This window comes from Magnolia sinica, chromosome 16, assembly GCF_029962835.1.
Source record: "Magnolia sinica isolate HGM2019 chromosome 16, MsV1, whole genome shotgun sequence".
Lineage (NCBI taxonomy): Eukaryota > Viridiplantae > Streptophyta > Magnoliopsida > Magnoliales > Magnoliaceae > Magnolia > Magnolia sinica.
The window spans coordinates 47,686,482-47,710,967 of record NC_080588.1 but is presented as its reverse complement, the minus strand read 5'-3'; the positions used below and the strand labels follow the sequence as shown (position 1 = coordinate 47,710,967).

Below are 24,486 nucleotides of genomic sequence, written 5' to 3'. Positions count from 1 at the left end.
ATGGCAATGGTGCTCTTTGTTTGAACCCTGCAATGTTACAAAGGAGAGCCTCACCCATGTGTAACCTAAGCTCTTCATCTGGTGTGTCACATTGTTTTATCCAATATCTCCCATCAGATGATCCACATTAACAGTAGCCAATTTGGATTGTTGGGGTCATCTGATGGGGGGGTGGGAGTTTCAGCACATCACCCATCCACCATGGTCCTTACAATATGAGTGATGTGGGTCACCAGAAGGCAAGAATATGTATGTACTGTTTGTTGGGACACAAGCAAATGCTCAATTGAAATTTGTACATTTCCTCTTCAACTTTTTTTGAGTTGTTTATGCTCTTGGTGTGTCACTTTCAGGTTAAGCTCGACAAACTTGTAAACCCTAATAAAGCTGTTGCTGACTACAGAACTGAGATTACTGGAATTTCTGCTAAGGATTTGGAAGGAGTTACCTCTTCTTTGGTAGATATACAGGTATTGTAAGTTGTACTTATTAATTGCTGGCTCCTGTATTTTCTTTTACTGACTGGTCTTTGCATTTTGTAGAAATCTTTGAAGAAGCTGTTGTCACATGGGACTATTTTAGTAGGCCACAGTTTACATAATGATCTACAAGGTATGCAAAGGACCTTGTCACTCTTGAAGAAGCTCTATTTAATCAATTTTTTGAAAAATCCGATTAGTAGTTTCTTTCAACGATCCTAATTGACATTCGTACGTTGTTGTGGGAGTGTTCTTTTCTAATGCTTCATGCTTGTGGTTTGTTCTCCTCTTTACTTTTTGTTTTTAATAATTTCTACAGCACTAAAACTAAATCATGCAAGAGTTATTGACACGTCATTTATCTTCAAATATCTGGATGAAACTACTCATAGTACACCTTCTCTGAATAATCTCTGCAAGGTAAATTTCGGAAAGTTACTTTTTCTGCAACTCAGTTATCTATTCCCACTGTTTAGACATTCCATGTGTCCACCATGCATTGATGGATTGAAGGCTGAAGTTCATTTGGATTTATGAATGATCTTTCATACTCTGATTTGGTGTAGTTTGTTATGTTTAATATCAAATTAGGTGTAGTTTGTTATGTTTAACATCAAATTAAGTTGAGGTTCGACATGGGGTCTGAAAATTCCTTAGCAGCTGTTGTTTTTCTTTTTTAAATCAAGTTTTTCACAATTGCATGTACTACAGAATTCAGAACTATTAGTGATCCTTCAAAGTATGATAGTTGAGGAGTAACTTCTGTTTCCTGATTTGATACTTTAAGAAAAGAAATCTCATCTGATGATTGTTTGCCATAGACCCACCCAACCCAATAGGCCCAACCAATCAGTTCCAAACCCAGCCCCAAACCAGCCTAGGCCCAGGTTGTTTGCAACCTTATATGTAGAGCTTGAATGTGGCGTGAATTAGCAGTTGGTGGGAAACGAAGCAAGAGGGTACAATTTGCATTTGGAGTGGAGCGAAAAATAGAACCCACACCAAGCAGGTCCCATTGCCCTTTTCTGCTCCTGAAGGTCCTGAATATATCTCACACGGCCCTAGTGAATCTTGACCATTGAACTGGGAACTAGCAAACGTTCCCTAAGGCACTTGTTAAACATATCTTGGTGGTAATGTATGCCTTTCTGAAACAAAAAAACAGTTTGATTTCCTTGGGGGAAGGGATTTGGAAATGAGGGGCAAACATGTTTATTGAAACTAGGTAAATGTTCCTGTGTAAATGTTGACACGTGTAGATTGCTCCACATGCATGTACAATTAGATAAATTGTATATAGAGTATTACAGATACATTGTACATAGACAGATTACGTCTGTCATGAGTTATAGACAAATTATGTATAAGTTGTCATGAGTTCTTTTGCGTCTATTATTAGTAAAGGAGAATAATATAATTTAGTATAACCACCTTGGTTTGTATGCCTATTCTCTCCTGCAAACCCTTATCTTTCTCATTACCTTTCATTGGAAATGTCATGGTATAAGAGTTAAGAAAGGAATGAGAGAAGAAAGAAAATGAAGATAGAGGCACCCAATGTTGAGAGTGGCAGAAAAGTATAAATATGGAAGGCCTCAAAAAATATATAAAAAATGATAAATAGGAAGCAAAGCAGTGAGGAAAGCTAGCTATAAAGCATATGATGAACTTTATGATAGGTTAAGAACAATTGAGGGGGAGCAAGATATCTACAAAATAGCAAAAGTGAGGGAGAAAGGTAGAGGCATAAACCACATAAGATGCATCAAGGGTAAGGGTCAGTGGGTCTTGGTGAAAGATGGAGAGATTAGGAAGAGGTGGAGAGTCTACTTGGAGTGGTTGTTGAATCATGAATGTAGATGCATGCACAAGGATAGAGCAAGGAGGGACCTTAGACCTTGAGGCATTGGGAGAAACATTTGGGCTATCATAGAATTTGGATAGTGAAACTGAAGGTAGCCATAACGAGCTCAAGGGAAAGGTTGGGGAGGCAAATGATATCATATACCTATAGAAATGTGGAAGATGTTAGGTGAAATTGAATTAATTTGGTCAACTACATACCTATTTACAAGAACAAGAGATGCATGAAGTTGCATCTAGTATCAAGGGACCAAACTTCTTGTCAAAAAGTGGAGGGAAGATGGGGGGAAATTTGAAAAAAAAAAAAAATTTTTGGTTTTTTAAAAAGTTTTAAAATTTTTTTAAAAAATTGAAATTTTAAAAAAATAATTTTTGGTTTTTTTTTTTAAAAAAACAAAATTTTTGGGGCAAATTTTAAAAACCCCAAAAAAAATTATTTTATTATTTTCCCAGTAAGGTTTCAACGGCAGATGAAATTAACCCTTTTTTTTTTTTTAAAAAAAAAAAAAATTTTTTTTTTTTTTTAAAAAAAAATTTTTTTAAAAAAAAAAAAAAAAAAAAAAAAAAAAAAAAAAAAATTTGGTTTTTTTTTTAAAATAAAAAAAAAAAATTTTTTTAAAAATTTTTCCCTTTTTTGTATGGGTTTTTTTTTCCCTTTTTTTTTGGGGGTTTTTTTAAATTAAAAAAAATTTTTAAAAAATTTTTTTTAAAAATTTGAAAGGTAACAAATTTTTTTCCCTTTTTTTAAAAACAAAATTTTCCAATGATAAAAAAAAAAATAAAAAGCTCAAGGGAAAGGTTGGGGAGGCAAATGATATCATATACCTATAGAAATGTGGAAGATGTTAGGTGAAATTGAATTAATTTGGTCAACTACATTTTCAATAAATTTTGCGAGAAAAAATGTTGGGTGAGTGGAGGAAAAGAACTGTACTACCTATTTACAAGAACAAGAGATGCATGAAGTTGCATCTGGTGTCAAGGGACCAAACTTCTGAGATTGTGAAGCTTTGGGAGAGGGTGGCGGAACAAAGATTTAGACAAGAAACAAGGGTATTGGAAAATCAGTTTGGTTTCTTGTTAGGGAGAGCAACAATTGGAGCATTTACAAAGTCAATTGATGCAAAAGTATTGATATAAGAGAGCATCTAGACATGGTTTGCTAGATTTGGGGAGAGCATAGGATAGAGTACCCATAGGGGTTATGTGGTGGTTGATGAGTATCAAAGGGGTCCTAATTCGATATAATAACACCATTAAAAGATATCTAGGTGTTGTTACAAGAGTGAGAATGGCCTGTACGGAGAGTTGGAGGCTACTAAGTTCCCTCTAGTAGTGGGTCTTCTTGTTTGGGTCTTCGTGAGTTCTTTTGTGTCTATTATTAGTATGAATTCTTCCCTGATTTTTGCACACCTCTTCCCACTTCACAAGATGAAACTCGTGTTTCTCTTCCAATCATTTCCATAGAAATTCCCTCATTTGTTTTTCCAAAATGTTCAACACCAACTTTGGGCACTTGAATACCGACATAAAATGAACTAGAAGATTCAATATGGATGCTTGAATCAAAATCTTTCTCCCACCCATAGATATATGTCTCGCCTTCTACTTGGACATCTTCCTTTCGCATTGCTTGATGACTGTGTCCCTTATGTACCTTGCCAGTTTACTGATACATAGTGGAAGCTCAAGATACATGGTTGGAAAAGACCCCTCCCTACAACCTATGATGGACACAAAAAGTTGAGATTTTTCTTTAGAAAGACCAACCCCAAGAATCTTGCTTTTGCTAACATTCACCTTCAAACCGGAGACCACCTTGAAACTAACAATGATTGACCGAAGATTCTGCACTTTTACCACATTTACCGTATAAACCAAAAGCGTATCATCCGTATATTGGAGATGCGAAATCTGAAATTTTGAACTTTCCACCCCAAATCCTTCCACCAATCCTAATTCCTCCTTTCTCTAACATTTTGCCAAGGGCCTCCAGCACTGATACGAACAAATAAGGAGATAATGAGTTGCTGATGCAGGACAATTAACCACTTGCTCTAAAAGCTCAAACTGATAGAGTATGGCAAATTAATCCCTTTATCTCATAGCCCATGCCCCAAATCTATGGGTTAGGTCCTTAGCCGAACCCTCCTTGTGGGGCCCCAAATCCATGGGTTCCGCCTCACACGAGCCACCTGCCTCACACGGGCCCCAAATCACATGGGTTCCATGGGCCACCCACCTTGAGTATGCTCCCGCATCCCACAAGCCACCCCACTCAAGCCCGGTGTGAAAATGCCTCTGCATTAATCACCCCCGGTGAGGAGTCGAATACGAGACCTCTCCCTTTGATATCAATTTGATGCAAGAGAATTAACCACTTGCTTTAATTGCTTTAACAACTCGAACTGATAGAGCATGATGAATTAATCCATTTATCTCATAGCCCAGGCCCTAATTCCATAGGTTAGGTCATCTACCAAACTCTCTTCTTGGGCCCCAAATCCACGGGTTTTAGCTCACACGAGCCACCTGCCTCAAATGGGCCCCAAATCACATAGGTTCCGCGGGCCGCCCACCCCGAGTGTGCCATCGCATCCCACATGCCACCCTACTTGAGCCTGGTGTAGAAATGCCCTTGCATAATTTGCCTTGGCGCAACCCTCGAGAAGTTGAAAAGTAACCCTTCGGCAAGCCATTAACTAGAATCGATAATTTAGCCAACCTAATACATGCCCAGATTCAAGCACAACATTTAACCCCACATCACAACCTCCGCAACGTATAATTAAGAAAGGTCCAATCCACATGATAATATGCCCTTTTAATGTCAAGTTTGCAAACTACACCCTGATCCCCTCTTCTCTTACAAGAGTCAATACATTTGTTAGCTAGTGAGGACCCGTCAACGATCTCTCCCATCCGGGAATGCACCTTGAGAAGCCGAAATGAAAGCCAAAACCTTCACCAGTATCTTATATGGGCCTCCTAACAAGCTAATAGGACAGACATCTTTTAGGCTCTCGGCTCCTTCCTTTTTGGGAATCAAAGTTATGAACTTGGCCCCTAATTCTGACGCTACGAAACCTTCTTCGAAAAATTCATGCATGATCTCCCTCTCCATTTCTCAAAATTTTTGAAAGAAAAGTAATGGAAAACTGTTTGGACACGGAGCTTTATCACCACCCAGCTCTGCCATTGCTTTCTTGACTTCTTCCTCTGAGAAAGGTTGCTCCAAAGAAATTGTTGCTTCAGTCGACATATAAGTGTTCAAGGGGAGGACAATGCCAAGCATCTTTAGATAACATGTTTTTGTACAACTCGACAATAACACCATTGACTCTAGCCTTACGCCCTCTTCAATTAGAAATTTGATCTTGTTTGAACGCACTCTAGCACTTGCAATAGCATGGAAAAACTTGGTGTTTTTGTCTTCCTCTTTTAGTCACAATGCCCTTGATCTTTGTCTCCATTTAATATCCTCCTCCCGCAGTTTGGTGTTATATTTTGCACAATGGACCTCTTGCCATGCTTTCCTCATTTGACAATTGCCCTGCCTCTTCTTTGATATCCAATCTATGCTTCTCCTAGAGCAGAATTGACGTTTCCTCCTCCCGGCCTTGCAAAACCTATTTTTTCCATTCACAAATCATTTTCTTTAGCATTTTAAGTTTTTGAAAAAGAGAGAAACCTACACTCCTATAAACTGAAAAACATGTCCACCACTCCACTACCTTTTCTACAAAACCTTTTTTTTCCATTCACATATCATTTTCTTTAGCATTTTAAGTTTTTGAAAAAGAGAGAAACCTACACTCCCGTAAACTGAAAAAGATGTCCACCACTCCACTACCTTTTCTGCAAAACCTTCTACCTCTAGCCAAGCTAGCTCAAATCTAAACGGACGCGAACCCCAATTCTCCTCATCTACCTTAAGCAATACCGGGTAGTGATCAGAGAAAGGTCTGGGCATACCACTTTGATGAATCAATGGACACTGCTCTACCCATTCTATTGATATGAAGAATTTGTCTAGCCTGGATTTGGTCGGCTCAACTCACCCATTCGACTATGTAAATTTGACGCTACTCATTGGAAGGTCGACTTGCTCGTGTTTTAAGATCCAATCAGAAAAATTTCTCATACTTGTGGACGTCCGCTCTCCATTGGACTTCTCATGAATGAACCTAATGACATTGAAGTCCTCTCCCAAACACCAAGGTATTCCCCATCTGTTTTGGCATTTATCTAGCTCCTCTCATAATTCACCACATAACTTTGGTTTACATGGCCCATATATTGCTATAAACATCCATGTAAATCTCAATGCAACCTCTTTCAACACAACTGACACCAAATAATCACCCGACCAACTGTCCTCTTTACTCCACAACATTGAGTTCCAAATCACTAGAATATGTCCTGCTGAATCTGTCACATCCTCAGCTACCCAATCCTTTTGCTTTCCCCACTATATCGAATTTATCAGCCTTTGATCTATTTCTTTCATCTTAGTTTCCCGAAATGCTACTATTTGAATTTTGAATCTCTTACACATCTCTAATTTGACCCCGCTTTTGTGTGCAACCCATTCCCCTGACATTCTAAGTTATGAACTTCATTTAAAACTATCTATACCCGATGCACTCCCACCCCTCATGTTTTGAAATTCGGCTCCTCCATTTAGATTATTACTGTCCGAACATATCGTATTCCTCACACTAAAATGAACCTGCTTGGGAATTAATTGCCTCCCCCTTTCCTCCACAAATTCAAAGTAAGCTATATAATCCTTAGGCCTATCCCCAAATCTTACCCGCACTAACCGAGCCACCTTCATTGTAATCATTTTTATTATTTTCATGTCTTCCACCATAGATAACATTTTATTTTGCGCAATTGAGCTAATTCTGGAATTGCCTGAATCACCAGCCTCTCTCCTGTTGTACTTGCATTACTAGATTGCTGATTGGTCGCCAAAGCGGATATAAAGATAGGACAACGTAAAAACTCTACCTCTGATACCACCATTGCACCACCTGACGGCTCAGTCCCTCATAACTCTTCCATTGGTGTCCATATTTGACTTGGCCCCTGATCTTCATTTCTAGCTATTTGGTGATGAAGAGGAGACATCTCGAGACCTCCTTGAATAACGTAAAAGAACTTATCTGCAGGCTCTGTTACTGGTTCTTTTTCTGCTGTAGAACTCGCTTGTCAACCATGTACTAAGGGAACCACTACCTGCACTGCCAATAAAACTGTAACCTCTCTCCCCTAGGTTTCCTTTCCTGCACCAAGGTTTTGTGACGGTGCCTCCGGCGAAATCACTACTGCCGAGCTAAATTCAAAATCTTGAGAGGAATGATCCTGCAACATAGATGACTGCTTCACACCTTGTAGATGACTCCTATAGCAAAGAGTGGTCATCTGCAACCGGGATATGTGTCTGTTGTTGCCAAACCACAACTTTTGATAGTTCTTCACAGCGAAACTCACCATTCTTGCCTTTGTAAGGAACCAACTGATGAAAATCAGTGACTTGTTGACCATCTGTTTCAATTTCCAGAGAAATTGGCGTGATACTTACTGCAGACATTCTTCCACCGCAAACCCTTTCTAAGAGAATGTCACCCAGGTAACATTTATTGGGTTTTGGGATGCGAGAGAGACTTGCACGTGCCACCTATTAAGTTATTAGTGGCATGTGCAACAGATAGAGGTGAAGACTCTCGTGTGAACGGTTCCACACAAGCCAAAGGATTGGAATAGCAAAAACTCGACCTAAAAGCTCTTCCCTCCTCTACATCTTGCCGCGATAAATGGAGGAGAACTATTCTCAACACGTGTCGACTCAAGCACAAGTCCCGCTCCCTCTTTCGTTCCTATTACATTAACTCCTGACAACGCTGAGTCCTTGTGCGGCAGCCCACCAGATGTCACTTCCTCCATCAAACCCAGAGAAAAGCTTTTCATCTGTCCAATGGGGTTTGAGCACTGCCTTTCCTGAATGTTTGATAGTCCGGCAGAGCACTTTGATTGTGCACCTTCACTGCGTTTCCATTCTTCCGCCATTAACAATTTTTCTTCTTCTTCCACACCATACACTCTCTATTCTAGTGGCTCTTCTACTACTTTGATAACCGCAGCCCCAACTTTAAACTTGATTTTATCCTTTATAGAGTTAACCTTCTGTATCTTAATCCTCATCCTCGCAAAACACAACTCCTCACTATCTTCTGTTCTTGGATCGATCTCTACTACAATCCCTAGACATGCTTGTAGCTCTTGAAAGATTTCAGAGGCCCAAAATTCCATCGGCATATTCTAGAACTGGAACCATTTCTTTTCCCATCCCAGGATAGACCATTCTTCCCATCATTGGATGCTGACGATGATATCTTTTCGATGCACCAGATCGACTGCAAGAATGGATTCGATGAAATTGCTTCTGGTGAGAGAAAGCAGAAACAGATTGCCTATGAATCTTTTTAAGACTATATCTCCCTCCATTTCAATGCAGTGTATTGCCAACCATCCCATAATGTCTTCTTCTGAAGTATTCGAATAAGCTGCCACAACTAAGCTATTTTTAAATGAGTTCAGAGACTTTACCATAAGCTTTTCGTGGATGTGCACTTCTAGTTCCGGCCCCTCTTCCGACTACACCCTCCGAACCCAATTTTTTTTTCCTAATTTTTGTTACTCCTCTACCTCTGACCTAAACTTGGGCTCCTATTTTGACGAATTCTCCCCCACTTCTTTATAAGATCTTCCTCCTTAGCCACGTGCAACGTATTCATTTCTTGAGATAAAATGATGCGGACATTAGTGATGCACCCTTTAGAGTGTACTAGAGGAGGAGGCGTCGCCAACAGAATACTGGAGCGGAGGAGTAGATGTGGATGGATGTTGGGTCCATCAGACCCATTTTCTAATGTGCTACAAGTGCAGGAGCGGCATGACCACACTCTGACCATAGATCTATGGGTCGGATTTCACACTTTACCACACGGGTGTTTTAGATTTAGGCGTTTTTGTTCTTTTTTCTTGTTTCAAGCGCTTTATTGCACTTTCTTTAATTTTTCTTTTTTTTTGTTATTTTTCTTATTTTCAGGGGCTTTAGTGCACTTTTACTTTTTCCATAGCTTATATATACGTTGTGAGAAATCTATTTTCATTATTATTGAATGAATAGAAATTCATCTCTTTTCTTCCTCTTTATTCAAGAGATTAGGGTTTCAGGATTGACCCTTCGGTGTTGAGGATTCCACCCCGATTTCAAGTTTTCTTCTTTCTAAATCTTTGAGGTGCAGGAAAATGTAAGAATCATCCTTCTTCTTTTCTTTTGACGACAAAAATACCCGTACTTTCTTCATCTCGAACCCTTCATTCTTCACCCATTTCGTTCCTCTCTAGATACCCCCTTTCTAGTTTGAACGGAAAAGAGGGATGGTTAGTCAGTAGAATTAGATCCAAACTTAACCGTGGACTGACTTATGCTATATTTGGGATATCCTCATATCTCTAGGTCCTCCCTTTTTATTGTTTACACGATTTTATGCTGGGGGGCATAATCCTGACGGAATGACCTCATCTTTGTATTGAAATTTACCTAATCCCTTTGATTGGAAACGGTTAGTTGATTCGTGTATTTACTTGAAAATTCTTTAACTTGATTATACATGCATCTAGGATTAGGTTATCACATGTCTCTGCATCATAAGAAGGAGACTCCTTTTTGTCTAACTTCCTTCATGTATTCTTCGCATTTTTGTTAATCGTCCGCTTTTCTCTTTATATATATATATATATATATATATATATATATATATATATATATATATTATTTACTCCGACCCATATCTTGCTCTCCAGATTCGCAGTTTAATCCCTCCAAACCTCTCTCCATTCAACATTTGAAATGCCTTCTCTAACTCCTCTTCCAACGACATTCGGACAAATGCAAAACCACGAGGAGAAGCTGAATGCCTATCTTGTGGTATTACTACTTCCATGACTATACCTGCCTGCTCGAAGACCCTCTCGAAATTCACCGGCATCCATCCTTCTGGGAACTGTCCACAAATAGCGTTGGATATCCTAATAACTCTCGCCTGTTCGATCTGCCGAGTCCCTGTTTCCTGGCCTTCCTATATGACACCCGTTTCCACTCCCCTGCACTTTCTACCCCAATAAAGTGCTTATTGGTATCTCAAAGGTCAGATGTTGGCTGTTTCCCAGAATCTCCCTTACTGGATGAAGATGCTCCTCTCAATCTGTCGCCACATTCATCCCATTTCTCTCGCCATATACTCTGTTCTAGTTCGACTAATTTTAAATCCTTTGGATTTGAAAGCACCCTTCAACAAATCTAGCTTTGTGTTTCTGAAATCTCCTCAGACGAATGATATTAATAGATTTGTGTTTATGATGTCTCCTCAGATGAACAACATTATTCTTGACCTAAGGTTCAATAAATTTTTTTATTGTTCCAAGATACATAATTTATAATGCCGGCCAACAGTTCTATCCCAACTAGCTAAACTCGATGTCTACATAATTGTAGAAAATCAATTATTTTCAATGATTGATGGGTATTTTAAACCATGGCTCATTACAAAGATCAGTGGATGGGTTAAAGATATTGCACTGAGCATTTAAATTTATGGACCGGATTTTCCAGAAAGTGGGTCTTCTTCTGTATGTTTGTTCTGTTGTTTGTTTGAGCCTATTGCCACAGGAATTGCATCTACTTGAAAGTTATTTCAGATAGCATTATGATGTAATTGTGTATCAGTTGGCTTAAAGGTCTGTGATTTTCTTCGCTAACACGGCCATGTAAACATCAGAGATATGATTATGTATTTTACCCAGTGTTTTAAATAGTTACGGTAGGTAGCGTAGCTCATGAAAATAGCTTAAGTCACATGTAGCCCACTAAATGATAATTTGCATATACTACATTCTACATAGAGTATGCTACATGCCACACAACTCACATTACAAGTTATTATTCACTACAACAATGAAATCAATTAATTTTTTCAATGATTTGTGGCATTTTTCTATTTTCAATAAAAAGTAGTTGAACTTTTCTATGCTTTTAGTAAAATAATATAAGTACCCTAAATCAGTTTCCTTGCTCTTTCTTGACCTTTATACTTAATAATTGACCTCTCCTATTATTTCGGTTGCATTTGGTTGCACCCAGTGTTTTAAGTATCGACGATATCGGCCGATATATCCCACGATATATCTTGTATCCCACCCGTGTGATATGAGATGCACAAGTAGTGGGATATATCCCACATGTTTGAGTCGGTGAGCATTTTTTATTTTCAATCCCTTTTTTCCCCCCCTGTAAATCATGTTAAATCGGTGTCAAATTGTTACAAATCCGTGGTTTTTTATGTTTCGCATGAAGAATCATGGATTGGGAGCTTCGATTTTGAGATTTGGAGGAGATGGGCTGAGTCACAGAAAATTGAAAAAATCAAAATTTTTCAGTTTTTCGCAAACCGGTTGCAATCTGTGTCCAAACATAAAATCAAACATGTATGTAACATGATCTAGTGATTCTTCTCTTGCTTTTGAATGTATTGCTTGTGTTTCCACGTCTTCTTACATTTATAAATTATATGAATAATAGGCTTTGAATATACTTGCATCAATTCAGTTAGACAACGCATAAATTAGGACCCCATAAAAAGAAAACCTATTATGTGCACTTGTTTTTTGTTATGTTTTGATTTATAAGTGTGTATTGATGTTATTTTTAACAATCATTGAAGTTTCATTGAAAAATTCAACCAATTTCCCAATGTTTTCCTATTTTTCCAACAACAGCAATACATTACGTGATACAACCGATATATCCCATGAGATAACCAATACATATTCGTATCCCAAGGGTGCGATACATAACGCGATACCGATATTTCGAATGCTGGACTTGCACCAAATATTATGAATTTTTGTTAGATTTCTTATTAATCAGAGTCTAATTTAGTGTCGAATATCATGAAATTGGTGCAGCCAAGTGCAAACTTGATTAAAAATTTACACCTCATGCTTTAGAGGGGTGAAAGCTATACTACATGCTATTCGCTTTTTAAAACACTGATTTTATCTTGTTTAATTCTATCAGTCTATGTTGGGGTATGAAGTTCGAAGAGATGATGCTCGTCATAATTGTCGAGATGATGTAGTTGCTGCAATGAAGTTAGTTCTGGCCAAGATAGAGCATGGATTTGATGATCCTATTGCGGTTGAAAGGAAACATGTCTGTTGGAAGTTGAATGACTCTCTTGCATTTATTTTTTTCGGTAAGAAATTTGGTCTTATTAATTCATTGCATCTTCAAAAATTGTATGTACCTGAAACAGACTTCAGAAAGCTTTTTCTTCGCAGAATACCAATTGGTGTGCCAAGCAGGGTGTCCTGTATCTGTTACGATACGGCCATATCGGCCGATACGTAACGGTAACAGTCAACACCGTTATGCGATACGGGGTCGAAACGGCCATTACGGAATTCTGTGACCGTAACGGACGTTACGGGGCCGTTATGCCCATTACGGGCCATAACGCCCGTTACGCCTCGTAACAATTGTTACGGGCCCCAAAAAAAAAGAAAAAAAGAAAAAAATGGAGAAAAAAAAAAGCATACCTTTTTTTAATTTCTTTTCTTCTTCTCCTCCTTCTCCTTCTTCTTCTCGCCCTGCTACAGCTGCAGCTGCGGCTGCGGGCCTCCTCTTCCTTCTTCTTCTTCTCCTCCTCTCTCTCTCTCTCTCTCTCTCTCTCTCTCTCTCTTTAGATTTTTGGTTTCCCTCTCCCGTCTTTTTCGTCTGAAATCGGAAGCCCTCTCTCTCGTCTTTTTCTTCTGATATCGGAAGCCGATTGACTGGTGTACCACACACCAGCTATAGCTATATAGCTACTGTAGGTACGTGTCATGCTAAAATGAGCATTGACACTCCTCGAGCTCTGAGTTGTACGAACGGTTCAAAGGAGATCAAAGTTACGTGGCTCCACAGTGATGTATTTGTTATATCTACACTGTTCATCTATTTTTAGATATTATTTTAGAGCATTAACCAAAAAATGAATCATATCCAAAGATCTTCTGGACCACACCAAAAATAGCAGCGGATATCATGATTTTCACTGTTAAACAATTCGTAGGCCCACCATAACATTTATTTTCCATCCAATCTGTTCATAAGGTCAAAAAGACCTGAATGAAGGGGAATAACAAATTTCATATTGATCCAAAACTTTTGTGATCCCAAAATGGGTTTCAATGGTAGACGTTCAATCCCCCACTGCTTTTTGCAGTGTGGTCCACTTGATAATTAGATCTGTATTATTTTTAGTGTTAAGCCTTAAGACGAGCTCGTCAAATGAATGGATGGTTTAGATATAATACATATGTCATGATCAGACCCACAGGACTTATTGACGTTAATACAGGTACGTCATTTAGGTACACAGCGTAATCCGCTTTCAAATAAATGTGCGTGGTAGGCTTTTGTACATGTGTTGCGTGGCCCCACCATGATGTGTATATTTTATCCATGCCATCCATCCATTTTTCCATATCATTTTAAGTCATGATCCAAAAAATTAGTAAGATCCAAATCTCAGGTGGACCACACTATAGGAAACAGTGGTTATAGAACGCTCACCATTAAAATTTCTTAGGGTCTACTGTAATGTTTACTTTTCATCTAACCTATTAATGGGGTCACATTGACGTTGATGAAGGGAAAACAAACATGTCAGCTTGATTTAAAACTTTTGTAGCCCCAATAAATTTTTAATGGTGGACGTTTAATTATTGTTGTTTCTTATGATGCAGTCCACCTGAGCGTTGGATCCGCCTCATTTTTGGGCTGATGGCCTAAAATTATTTGGCAAAATGGATGGACGATGTGGATATAACACATTCATCACGGGTGGGGCCCAAAAAACTTTGACACTCGTGTGCTACACTTCACAATTCGGGTCCCGCCTAATTTGGGCCCTTAAAAAATTATACACGAGACATATATTAACTTAAAATTTACCAATTAAATTATGCACTATAATTGGTAATTCACCGTGCCAAAATCAAATTGTTTGAATAGTTTTAATTGTTACTTTGTAGACGCTCATTTTTTTAAATAGGGCCTTTTAATTTTTTTCATGATTCACTATTCAATAAATGTTCATCAATTCATAAGTAGAATAATGCCAATAAATTGCATGAATTTGAGACTGATTTGGGGCATGGATTGGACCTCCAAGTCAGCCCCAAATTGGCAACGCCATCTACCTGAATTTAATTTCATTTTTTTAAAGAACTATTGGCAGAAATGATATCAAATTGTTAAGTATATAAATTAGATATTTATAAAATAAATATATGAATTTTGTAGTCAAATTCAAGTTATCTGGTTCATAAATTGATCAGACAATCCAATACAACTTCTCACCAAAGAGTGGACCGTTACACCACCATAAACATGTTCCAATTTATAAATGAATGCATATTTGGAATGCTTAGAATATTCTGGATTTAATCCATATTTTTTTGGTAAAAAAAATAAATTTGCGCTGTTACGGGCCGTTACGCCCCCGTATCGCCGTTACGCCCTTGTATCCGTATCGGTTTTGAAGGGCACCGTTACGCCAACCGATACCAATATGGGACACCTTGGTGCCAAATCAAGAATTGATGAAAATATTTCCTCCAAATGTATGATATTTCTTATGTGCTACCTGTTCAGATCCTCACTGAACCAACCCGAGACCAAAGGGTTTCATTCTGACATTTCCAGCACCATCCTAACGGGTTTCATTGGCAGCCCAATTGTAGAGTTCGAGGCCGAAGATATTCCACCTTTGCTATTTTCAAGGATTATGAAGCAGCATGTGAAGCATTTGAAAAAACAGAAGGCAAAGTAGCAAAGGTACGGGCCATCTGAATTTACATGTATTTCAGCAATTGCATCCATGGCCCAACAACAACAGTGAAGATTCATGTGATGAACGATGCATAGTTCAAATGATTTAAAAAAAAAAAAAAAAAACAACAACAGTGAAGATGATGGGGGCATTGGTGGTCGTGTTGTGGGAGGAACTGTGATGGCTAGATACAGATACTGCTACAAACATGGATACAAGAACAGGGTGTGACTCTATTCATTTACCAGAAGTCCACAATATGGATATGCAAGTGGGTAGCCCACTTATAACATGTTCATATTTTCTTAACATGATATTGATTTCTAATATTTTTAGCATGGTAAATTGAACAGAACTTAGTGTCTACTATTTTTTACATTTTACTCGGACAAAAATATACATATATCATGTCAAGAATGCGAGCAAATTCCCAGGATTTTATGAATATAAAAGATAGGATTCAATTAAAGCACTTTCTCCAAGTATCCTAGAGTATCTAGTAATAGCTTCTTACCACGTCCGATCTACCATACCTAATTAAAACACTTTCTTCAAGGCCAAAGATACTGCTACTATATTTAATTATTCTATCATCACCATCATCAAGATCAAGATCTGGATTGGGTGATAGCATCAAAGGCTATTTATTCGGTCCAGCTTCCTTATAGTTGGTCAGATTTGCAGATTGTATTTTTTCTTTTTTAAAATTTTGTTTTCTTATATAATTCTTTAGGCTTTGGCATCTATTCAATAAAATAATCACAGTTCAAAAAATCAAGATCAAGATCTAGGAATGCTGATTTAGTCACATCACAGATAAAAAAAAAAAATGTAGGGATTGAAAACGAAAGAGAAAATGGCATAGGCCATCTGTTCAGCAAGGGTTTGGGGATATTCGTTATTATTATTACTGTTACTACTGTTTCACAAGAGTATAGAATTTAACTTTACTGCATGTTGCTATAATAATGAAGTGTCTTAGAATCCTGCTTGTTCACCTTCTGTGGCTGTAGCTTTACTGGTAACGTGGGATCACTTGTTTGGCAACTTGCTTGCTTTGAATTTATTGCATTTTCTTACATTTACAAAAACAAAAGCAGACTGAATAATTACAGAGGTTGATCCTTTGGAAATAGATGAGATTATGGCATATGCTATGTTTTCCTTCAATAGGATGAGCTCTGTGCACATCTTTTTTCCACTGAAATGCATGAAACTATTCAGCTTCCAGTACCTGCCACAACATTTGCTCCATAGCTTTAACTTCTCCCTTTTTTATTTTCAAAAAATGGGATATTGGTCCATAGGATGAGTGCGCAGATATAAGTATGCTGATGAATGAGTGGGAAGAAAATGAAGGATGGAACTATAAATGAATGCATTCAAGGGAATTTAGGAGCCGCACCAATAGGTAACAAGATGAGGGAAGGTAGACTTAGATGGTTTGGTCGGTTTGGTCATGTGCAACAGAGACTATTACTGCAGTAGTTAGTAGTAAGTGCGTACAAGTTGAAGGTTCTAAAAGGGCAAGGGGTAGGCACGCAAGGACCTAAGTGGAGGTAGTGAGAAAAGACATGACAGACATATGGTCTAACTGAAGTTATGGCCTTTGGTGGAGTGGAATGCCATATTCATGTAGCCGACCCTAGCTAGTTGGGATAAGGCTTAGATGATGATGATTTTCAAGAAATGGGATATCCTAGGGTGTTTGTTACTTCCTATCACTTTTTAACTTATCAGTGATTTGCTTTCCAGACACATGGCACGTGTATCCAAGATTATGAACAAATCATCTGGTAGGCTGTACCTTGGATGAGCCACACCCCAAGAATCACACTATCTGACAATCCCAACTGCTATATTGGTGCATGGGATCCAATTGGGGCAGAGTTTGAGATAAGGCCCCATCCAGGTAGGCTCTCCTAACGATTGGTTTCAATACTGTGCATGTTTGCCACATGTTTGAAAAACGAGACACTAGATGCCGAAAGAAAGTCACAAACATTGTAGGCTTTTCTCAAGTAACTGGATCCACATAAACCAGAGACATACTGGTTGTTGATGGATAATTTCAGTCTTTGTTGGTGAAAAGAACATTGATCTTATTTTTGGGAGAGTCAAAATGTAGGAAACACAGTGGGGACTATACATTGCACAAGCGGAAAAGAGTGCTTAATTCTTTTATTTTTTATAATCAAGGCCCTTATTTTGAATCTAAAGTGAGATCAACCATATGAGTCACATGGATTGAAGAATTTGACAATCCCTCGATTCACTAGCATTCCATGGTTTCTGGCTGACTGTAGATTAAAGACGCACCCCATAACATTACACAATCAAGGAAACAAAAGCGATTCAAACTAAATCAAAACCCAAGCAATAATCACAGTCATAGAGTTCGTCCGCTCGCATGAGAGCATTGACACTTGGTCGAGTGACTTGGGCGTAAATAAATGAAATTATACACTGAAAACGAAAAAGAAAAGTATTTCTTGCGGACCGGTGCTTAGCGTAGATGAAAAGGCATTACACTACTCTTATGGTAAAGCCGGTCCAGCATAGCAGCAAAGACAGGTTGTCCTAGTCTAAGGTAAAATAAAATAAAAGGATATGTAACATTATGCTGTAGATTTGATTTGTGTTAGGTTAGCGAGGGCGTTGAGCTTTTTGATCATTCTCTTATTTATAGAATTTTGAGGTGGTAACTAAAGAGATTTTGCCACTCTTCATGTCTGCTCACATAAAAATAATCGTATGGGCTCGAAGACAGTTGTGACCTATTAAGCAATGTCACATATGCTAATCGTTTGTCATGGGTTGACAATTGGTTGTACGCACGTCTTGCTCCTCTTACGTGGATGTTGAAAAACAAGAACTCCGCGAGAGGGAATAAGAAATATTTGATTTGCAAATATCCTTTCCGCTCTCACAAGGAAACATGGTCTTTGAAATTCATTGTCCATGTATATTTAGGACCTTCATATATCAATTTTTTATGAAATCGTAGAAAGTGATCAGCATTCATGTATAGAACTTTATTAAATTTCAATGAAAAATGACGTTACAAGTAACCATTGCAAGGAAGAAAAGAAAACGAAAAAAAAAAACAGCACTTGAGCAACAATCAAACATTTGATTTTAATTGCTTCTTTGCGAGTGGTGACAAACCTTTGATGGTGTTGGAAAAACAAGGCCTCAAATAAATGCAAATATTTCAGAAACAGTTCGAAACTTCAAGGTGCTGTGCGGCTTTCATCAAGCAATCATCTTCATATGAGCAGGGCAGAGAGCATATGTCTTATATGTCAAAATCCCCGTTCCCTGGGGTATGGATTCCTGGATTTGGGCCGGAAGATAAGCTATTATACAATTAGAAATGTATTGAAAATAAGGAAAACATTTCAATAATAAGATCATCAATGACGCCGATGAATGAAAATTACCTTGTGCGTGGTGTGGTACGTGTTGTATGTGTTGTTTGTCGTGTGGTACGTGTTGTACGTGTTGGTTGTGGTGTGGTACGTGTGGTACGTGTTGCTTGTGGTGTGGTACGTCTGGTACGTGTTGTTTGTGTTGTTTGTGCTGTTTGTGGTGTGGTAATTGTTGTTTGTAGTGGCGGCGCATATGGTGCAGGTGAGGATGTCTGGGTATAATAGGGAGTTGCTAGTGGGGGAGACGAAACGGACAGTGGATATGCATTTGGATTTGCTGGGGTTTGGAAGACGGACAGTGGATATGCATATGATGGGTAAGGAGATGGATCGGAAGCAGATGGAGATGCATGGGGTGCAGCTAGAGTCCCGTAAGGAGGGACAGGTGGTGAAGCTGCAGCAAATCCTCGTGATGGTTTCTGCAATTTCATACAAAGTATACAAAAATCGTCAGTCCAATTTGGCTTTCTTGATTTCTGAAGGAGATAATGAGGAGATTTTCTAGTCGAATTCAACTTACATTACTGGCATTTGCATAATGCAATATGAATTTTACTTCTCCGACTTGTCTGCATTAGAAGTACATGGGTTAGAAATGCTACGAATGGGAAGGAATGGAGGATATTGAAGATGTGAGTTTTGTTTGTTTTTATGGTTATACCTGCCCTCATTCATGAGAGGCCATGCGGTGTCGTCGAAGCCTTGGGAGAGTACCTTTTGGAGTAGAATTCTGAAATCAGCAGATAGAGTAAGATCAGTTGAAACTTGAAATGCAATGAAAAGAAACTGAAATGAGTTCTTTTTATAGATTTTATTTAGTTGGTATGCAAGAAGAAACGGTACCTGCCGCTGCCGATGAAGTCATCGTGGCTGCGAGATTTGCTGTTCCGTACCTCAAAATTCAATTCATGGAGACCTTCGGTGAGCAAGAACTCCAATTTTTCTTGGAAGGTGGGGTTTTTGTGTCCATCTAGATCAAGATAAACGGTTGCAAAGAAACCCAATTCAGGAATTTAACAAAAGAATAGTTACAGTGCAAGATCTGTGGTTGATCCATCTACCAAAATCACACTTGGTCAGATGAGCCTATCAACCAATGGGAGGACTTTTTCCTACTGAATCTTAAACATTTTTTGGACATTTTTCTTTCTCCAACTATCGAATTGTAACTTTCAATAGGTCCTCGAATCAGTGGGTAGGTGATGTAGAGCGGGTTGTGGACACTTTCATGGCCAAGATGGATCAGAAAAGGGCCGATCGGAGACAGAGGTGATCCGGACCGTCAGAACTTAAAACAGACGTGTATCTCACAAGCCGGAATGAGTCATCGGACGTACCATATATGATTTTGGGTAGGACTAGCCACCCAACCACGCTATGCCAAGATGCACATGCCGGACTTGAGAAATAACACCAGATGACGGTTGAATCTCTGTTTTAATTTTGTTTAAGTTTTAGTTTGATTAGTCAGTCAAGAGAAGCTCACTCGGAGTAGTTATCCTTGATGAAGATGGTGCCCGACCTCTACACAGTAGGATCACCCGATTTTTGGGCGTGATTTCGTAGATTTATCGGTTTGTTGAAGATATGGTTTTTGAAGTTATGTGCGTATATGTATGGATGTGTGTATATACCTGTGCAAGTCTGCGTACGGCGCTCCGTTTCAGCGTATTTAAGGGAGACGTATGAATTTTGCTTTGATATGTACGACAAGTTGTTACAGCCAACGACTGCAAGAGAGAAAGAAAACCCACATGTCATGTTTGGTGGTGATGACGACGACGACGACGACGACGACGACGATGATGATGGTTTTGTATGTGAAAGCATGCATGCATGCGTACCTGTAACTTCAAGGAGATGGCCTTGGATGCCTGAAAAAGTAGACATGGATGGTGAAGAATCTGAAGATGATGGGTATGAATAGGAGTAGGGAGAGAGAAGATGCATGGAGATGTGAGATGGAGAATGAAATCGGCTTCTTTATATCCAAAGAGAAGACGGTGAATCGATTAGATTAGATGAGACGTATGTGCTGGCGTTGTTGACTTGTACAAAGATTCCAACCAATGGTTGGCGTGGTCATCAAAACGCGGGAAGAAAGAGTCATCAAACTAGAGGTGGGCATGTTGGACCCGATCCGACCCGACTCGGTATCGTTCCGAACAGAACCGACGGCATAGATTGGCCTGATCGAATCTGTCCATCCAGATCCGATCGTTTTTCGGATCAGGTTTGGATAGTAGTGTATCCGGACAGAACCGAAAATCCGGACCGAAAGGGTTCGACCCGACCCGACCCAAGGATGTAAATATCCCTATATTTTAAAAAAAATATCCATGTATCTTTGGCTTTTCGTTTGACGCCTAAAAAACCTGCCCAACACACACTTGAGCCCCCAACTCTCTCTCTCTATCTCTCTTTATATTTGTCTCTCTCTCTCTCTCTCTCTCTCTCTCTCTCTCTCTCTCTCTCTCTCTCTTTATATCTATCTCTCCCTCTCTATCGAAGATGAAGGCGAGTAGAAAACTAGTTAGATATGGGGTAGATCAAACACCTCTCTTTCCGCCGTTGGATTTTGGAGATTTCTCTGTTAGAAAGAAATACACTGAAATATGGTGGATAGCTGCGGACGGAAGAGAGAAAGAGAAAGACACTACAGACATTGATCGAAGGTTGGCGTACCGCTGTTTACAGGCGTCGTCTTGACAGCCCTACCCAAAGACGGAAGCGGATTAGCAAGTTCTGTGGCTCTAATCACAAGGTATGTGTTATATCCAAACCGTCCATCCATTTGGCAATATCATATTAAGGGTTGGACGAAAATAAAATAGATCTAACCATTAAGTGGACCACACTACGGAAAGCAGTGAGGTATTGAACGTCTACCATTGAAACCCTTCTTGGGTTCACAGAAGTTTCGGATCAACATGAAATTTGTTTTTCCACTTCATTTAGGTCTTTGTGACCTTAAGAACAGATTGGATGGAAAAAAAAAAAAAAAAAAAAAACATTATGGTGGCCCTACAAATTGTTTAACGGTGAAAATCATTATCTCTGCTGCAATTTATGGTGTGGTCCAGATGATCTTTGGATCTGATTCATTTTTTTGGATAATGCTCTAAAATGATCCCTAAAACTAGATGAACGGTATAGATATAATAAATTCATCACTGTGGGGCCATGTAACTTTGATCTCCTTTGGACCGTTCTACAACTCGGAGCTCAAGGAGCATCAGTGCTCGTCTTCGCACGACACATACCTAGAGCAAGTACATATAGTTGGCGTTAGCTATATAGCCTATATTGCAGTACTTCTTGGAGCGCACTGAGTTACTACGCTCAATAAACTAAGTTGGGCCCACCTCGAATGCATTTAGTTCATCCACGCCGTCCATTCGTTTTGCCAGATCATTTTATGGGTTCAACCCAAAATTGATGCATATACAAAGCTCAAGTGGACCATACCACTGGAAAAGGCGGAAGTATTGATTTCAATCATTGAAAATTTTCTAAGGCCCCCAGTGATGTTTATTTGTCATCCAACCTGTTCATACGATCAGAAAGACATGGATGAAGGGAAAACACAAATATCAGCTTGATCTAAACCCTCTGTTGTCACCAAGAATTTTTCAACGGTAGATGTTCAATTCACACTGTTTCCGGTGGTGTGGTCCATTTGAGGTTTGGATATACTCCATTTTTGGGAAAATGCCCTAAAATTATTTTTCAAAAGAGATGGACGGAGTGGATAAAATGCATGAATGCCACTGGAGCCCACAGAGTTTACTCAGTACGCTTACTGTACTAAGTTACTCGGTACGCAATCCGATACAAAGCTTCTTCAAGAAGCTGATTTCGTAGGGAGATATTTTTTACATTGAGTAAACTATGTGGGGCCCGTCTTAAATTCTTTTTGGTTTATCCACACTGTCCATCAGTTTTTTCAGATCATTTGAAGGATTGATGCTAAATTTTAAGTATATCTAATGATCAAGTAGATCTCACCATAAGAAACAGTGAGAATAATGATTTCCACACCATTGGCAAAAATGGATGACCCGGACCTTGCCCAACCCGATTCGACTCGGTTTTCCTGACTGAGTCGGACTCGGATCGATCCAGGTCAGCAAGATTTAGGATTGGATTGGGTCAGAGGACCTGAACTTGGTCTCGGATCTGACCGAGTTCGGGGCAGGCCATGCAGAACTCGGATCTGGTCGAGTTGGGCCCAATCCGATTCGACTCGGTCGGATGCCCAGCTCTAGTCAAAACGCGGGATGAATGTACCACGGGATATTCGTCCCGCGTTTTGATGACTCTCCACGCAAACCATTGGTTCGAATCTTTGTACGATGGTATATTGAATGGATATACCCACTATCATTTGAAATTACTGAGAATAACACACATGTGTTATATCTAAATTGTTCTTTTGTTTTATAACCTCATTTGATGGCATGGGCCTAAAAATGAGGCAGATCCAAAACTTATGTGCCCCCAAAGAAGTTTTCAACGATAAGTATTCAATCCCCGTTGCTTTCTATGGTGGAGTCCACTTGAGCTTTAGATTTACTTGATTTTTTGGCCCATGCTCTAAAATAATCTCAAAAAATGGGTGGACAGTGTGGATATAGCCCATATCATAGTGGGACCTACACAACTTGCTAACATTGAGTGAAATTGGCATGGGACCCAATGAAATTCCATCTAATCTAATTCCAAGCTTTTCCATTCTTCCCAAACATGGAGTTAGCACACGCCAGGGGTAATAATTATGCTTTTTGAATCCCATTCCACCTAATCCCTTCTAATCCCTTCTAATCCCGGGATTAGAAGGGATTAGGTGGAATGGGATTCAAAAAGCATAATTATTACCCCGGGTAGGGATTGTCCCCTATTGCCATGGGATAAGATTAATGTCATGCGTTGTTGGTAATACAGTGGTACATTGAATGGATATACCCACATTTGAAATTACTGAGAATAATATACGTATTATATCTAAACCGTTCATTTGTTTTGTAACCTCATTTTATAGCATGGGCCTAAAAATGAGGTAGATCCAAAACTTATGTGGCCCCAAAGAAGTTTTCAACGGTAAGTATTCAATCCCCGTTGATTTTTATGGTGGGGTCCACTTGAGCTTTAGATTTACCTGATTTTTTGGCCCATGCTCTAAAATAATCTCAAAAAATGGGTGGACGGTGTGAATATAGCCCACACATCATGGTGGGACCTACACAACTTGTTAACATTGAGTGAAATTGGCACAGGACCCAATGTAATTCCATCTGATCTAATTCCCACCTAATTCCATTCTTCCTAAACATGGAGTGGAATTGGCACAGGACCAGATGAATCCCATCCCACCTAATCCCTTCTAATCCGACTGCCCAAACACGCCTTTAATGTTTTTGAGAAATTCCCTTTATATTTGCTTTTCCGGGTGTTTTAGTAGAATAAACTAAAAATAAGGTGGATCCAAAATTCAAAGGCAGCCATACGATGGGAAACCGTGGGCATTCAATGACCATCCCTTAAAACATTCGTATGACCACAAAATTTTCATGTCTAGATAAGTTTTGGATGTTTTCAATTTATCCCAGCGGTAATGACCTCGTACCTGTTTAGATGGCATGTAAATATAAAGTGGAACTCAGGGAGATGTCAATGGTTGTCAACTCTTTTCCTAAGCCCGCTTGAGTTATCAATTCACCTGATTTTTATTATTATTTTTTTTGGTTTCTTATTCTATAATCA

The 24,486-nt window shown here is 39.0% G+C and overlaps 1 protein-coding gene across 1 annotated transcript in view; it reads left to right on the top strand.

Annotated features, from left to right (window-relative positions):
- The window catches only part of LOC131228824 (small RNA degrading nuclease 3-like), a 33,599-nt gene extending 20,774 nt beyond the window's left edge, over positions 1 to 12,825 (top strand). Inside the window, exons 5-8 of the mRNA XM_058224681.1 lie at positions 354 to 470; positions 543 to 612; positions 799 to 899; positions 12,493 to 12,825. Coding sequence (XP_058080664.1) covers positions 354 to 470; positions 543 to 612; positions 799 to 899; positions 12,493 to 12,825 — 621 coding nt within the window. The remainder of the gene's footprint in view (positions 1 to 353; positions 471 to 542; positions 613 to 798; positions 900 to 12,492) is intronic.
- Positions 12,826 to 24,486: the final 11,661 nt, after the last annotated feature.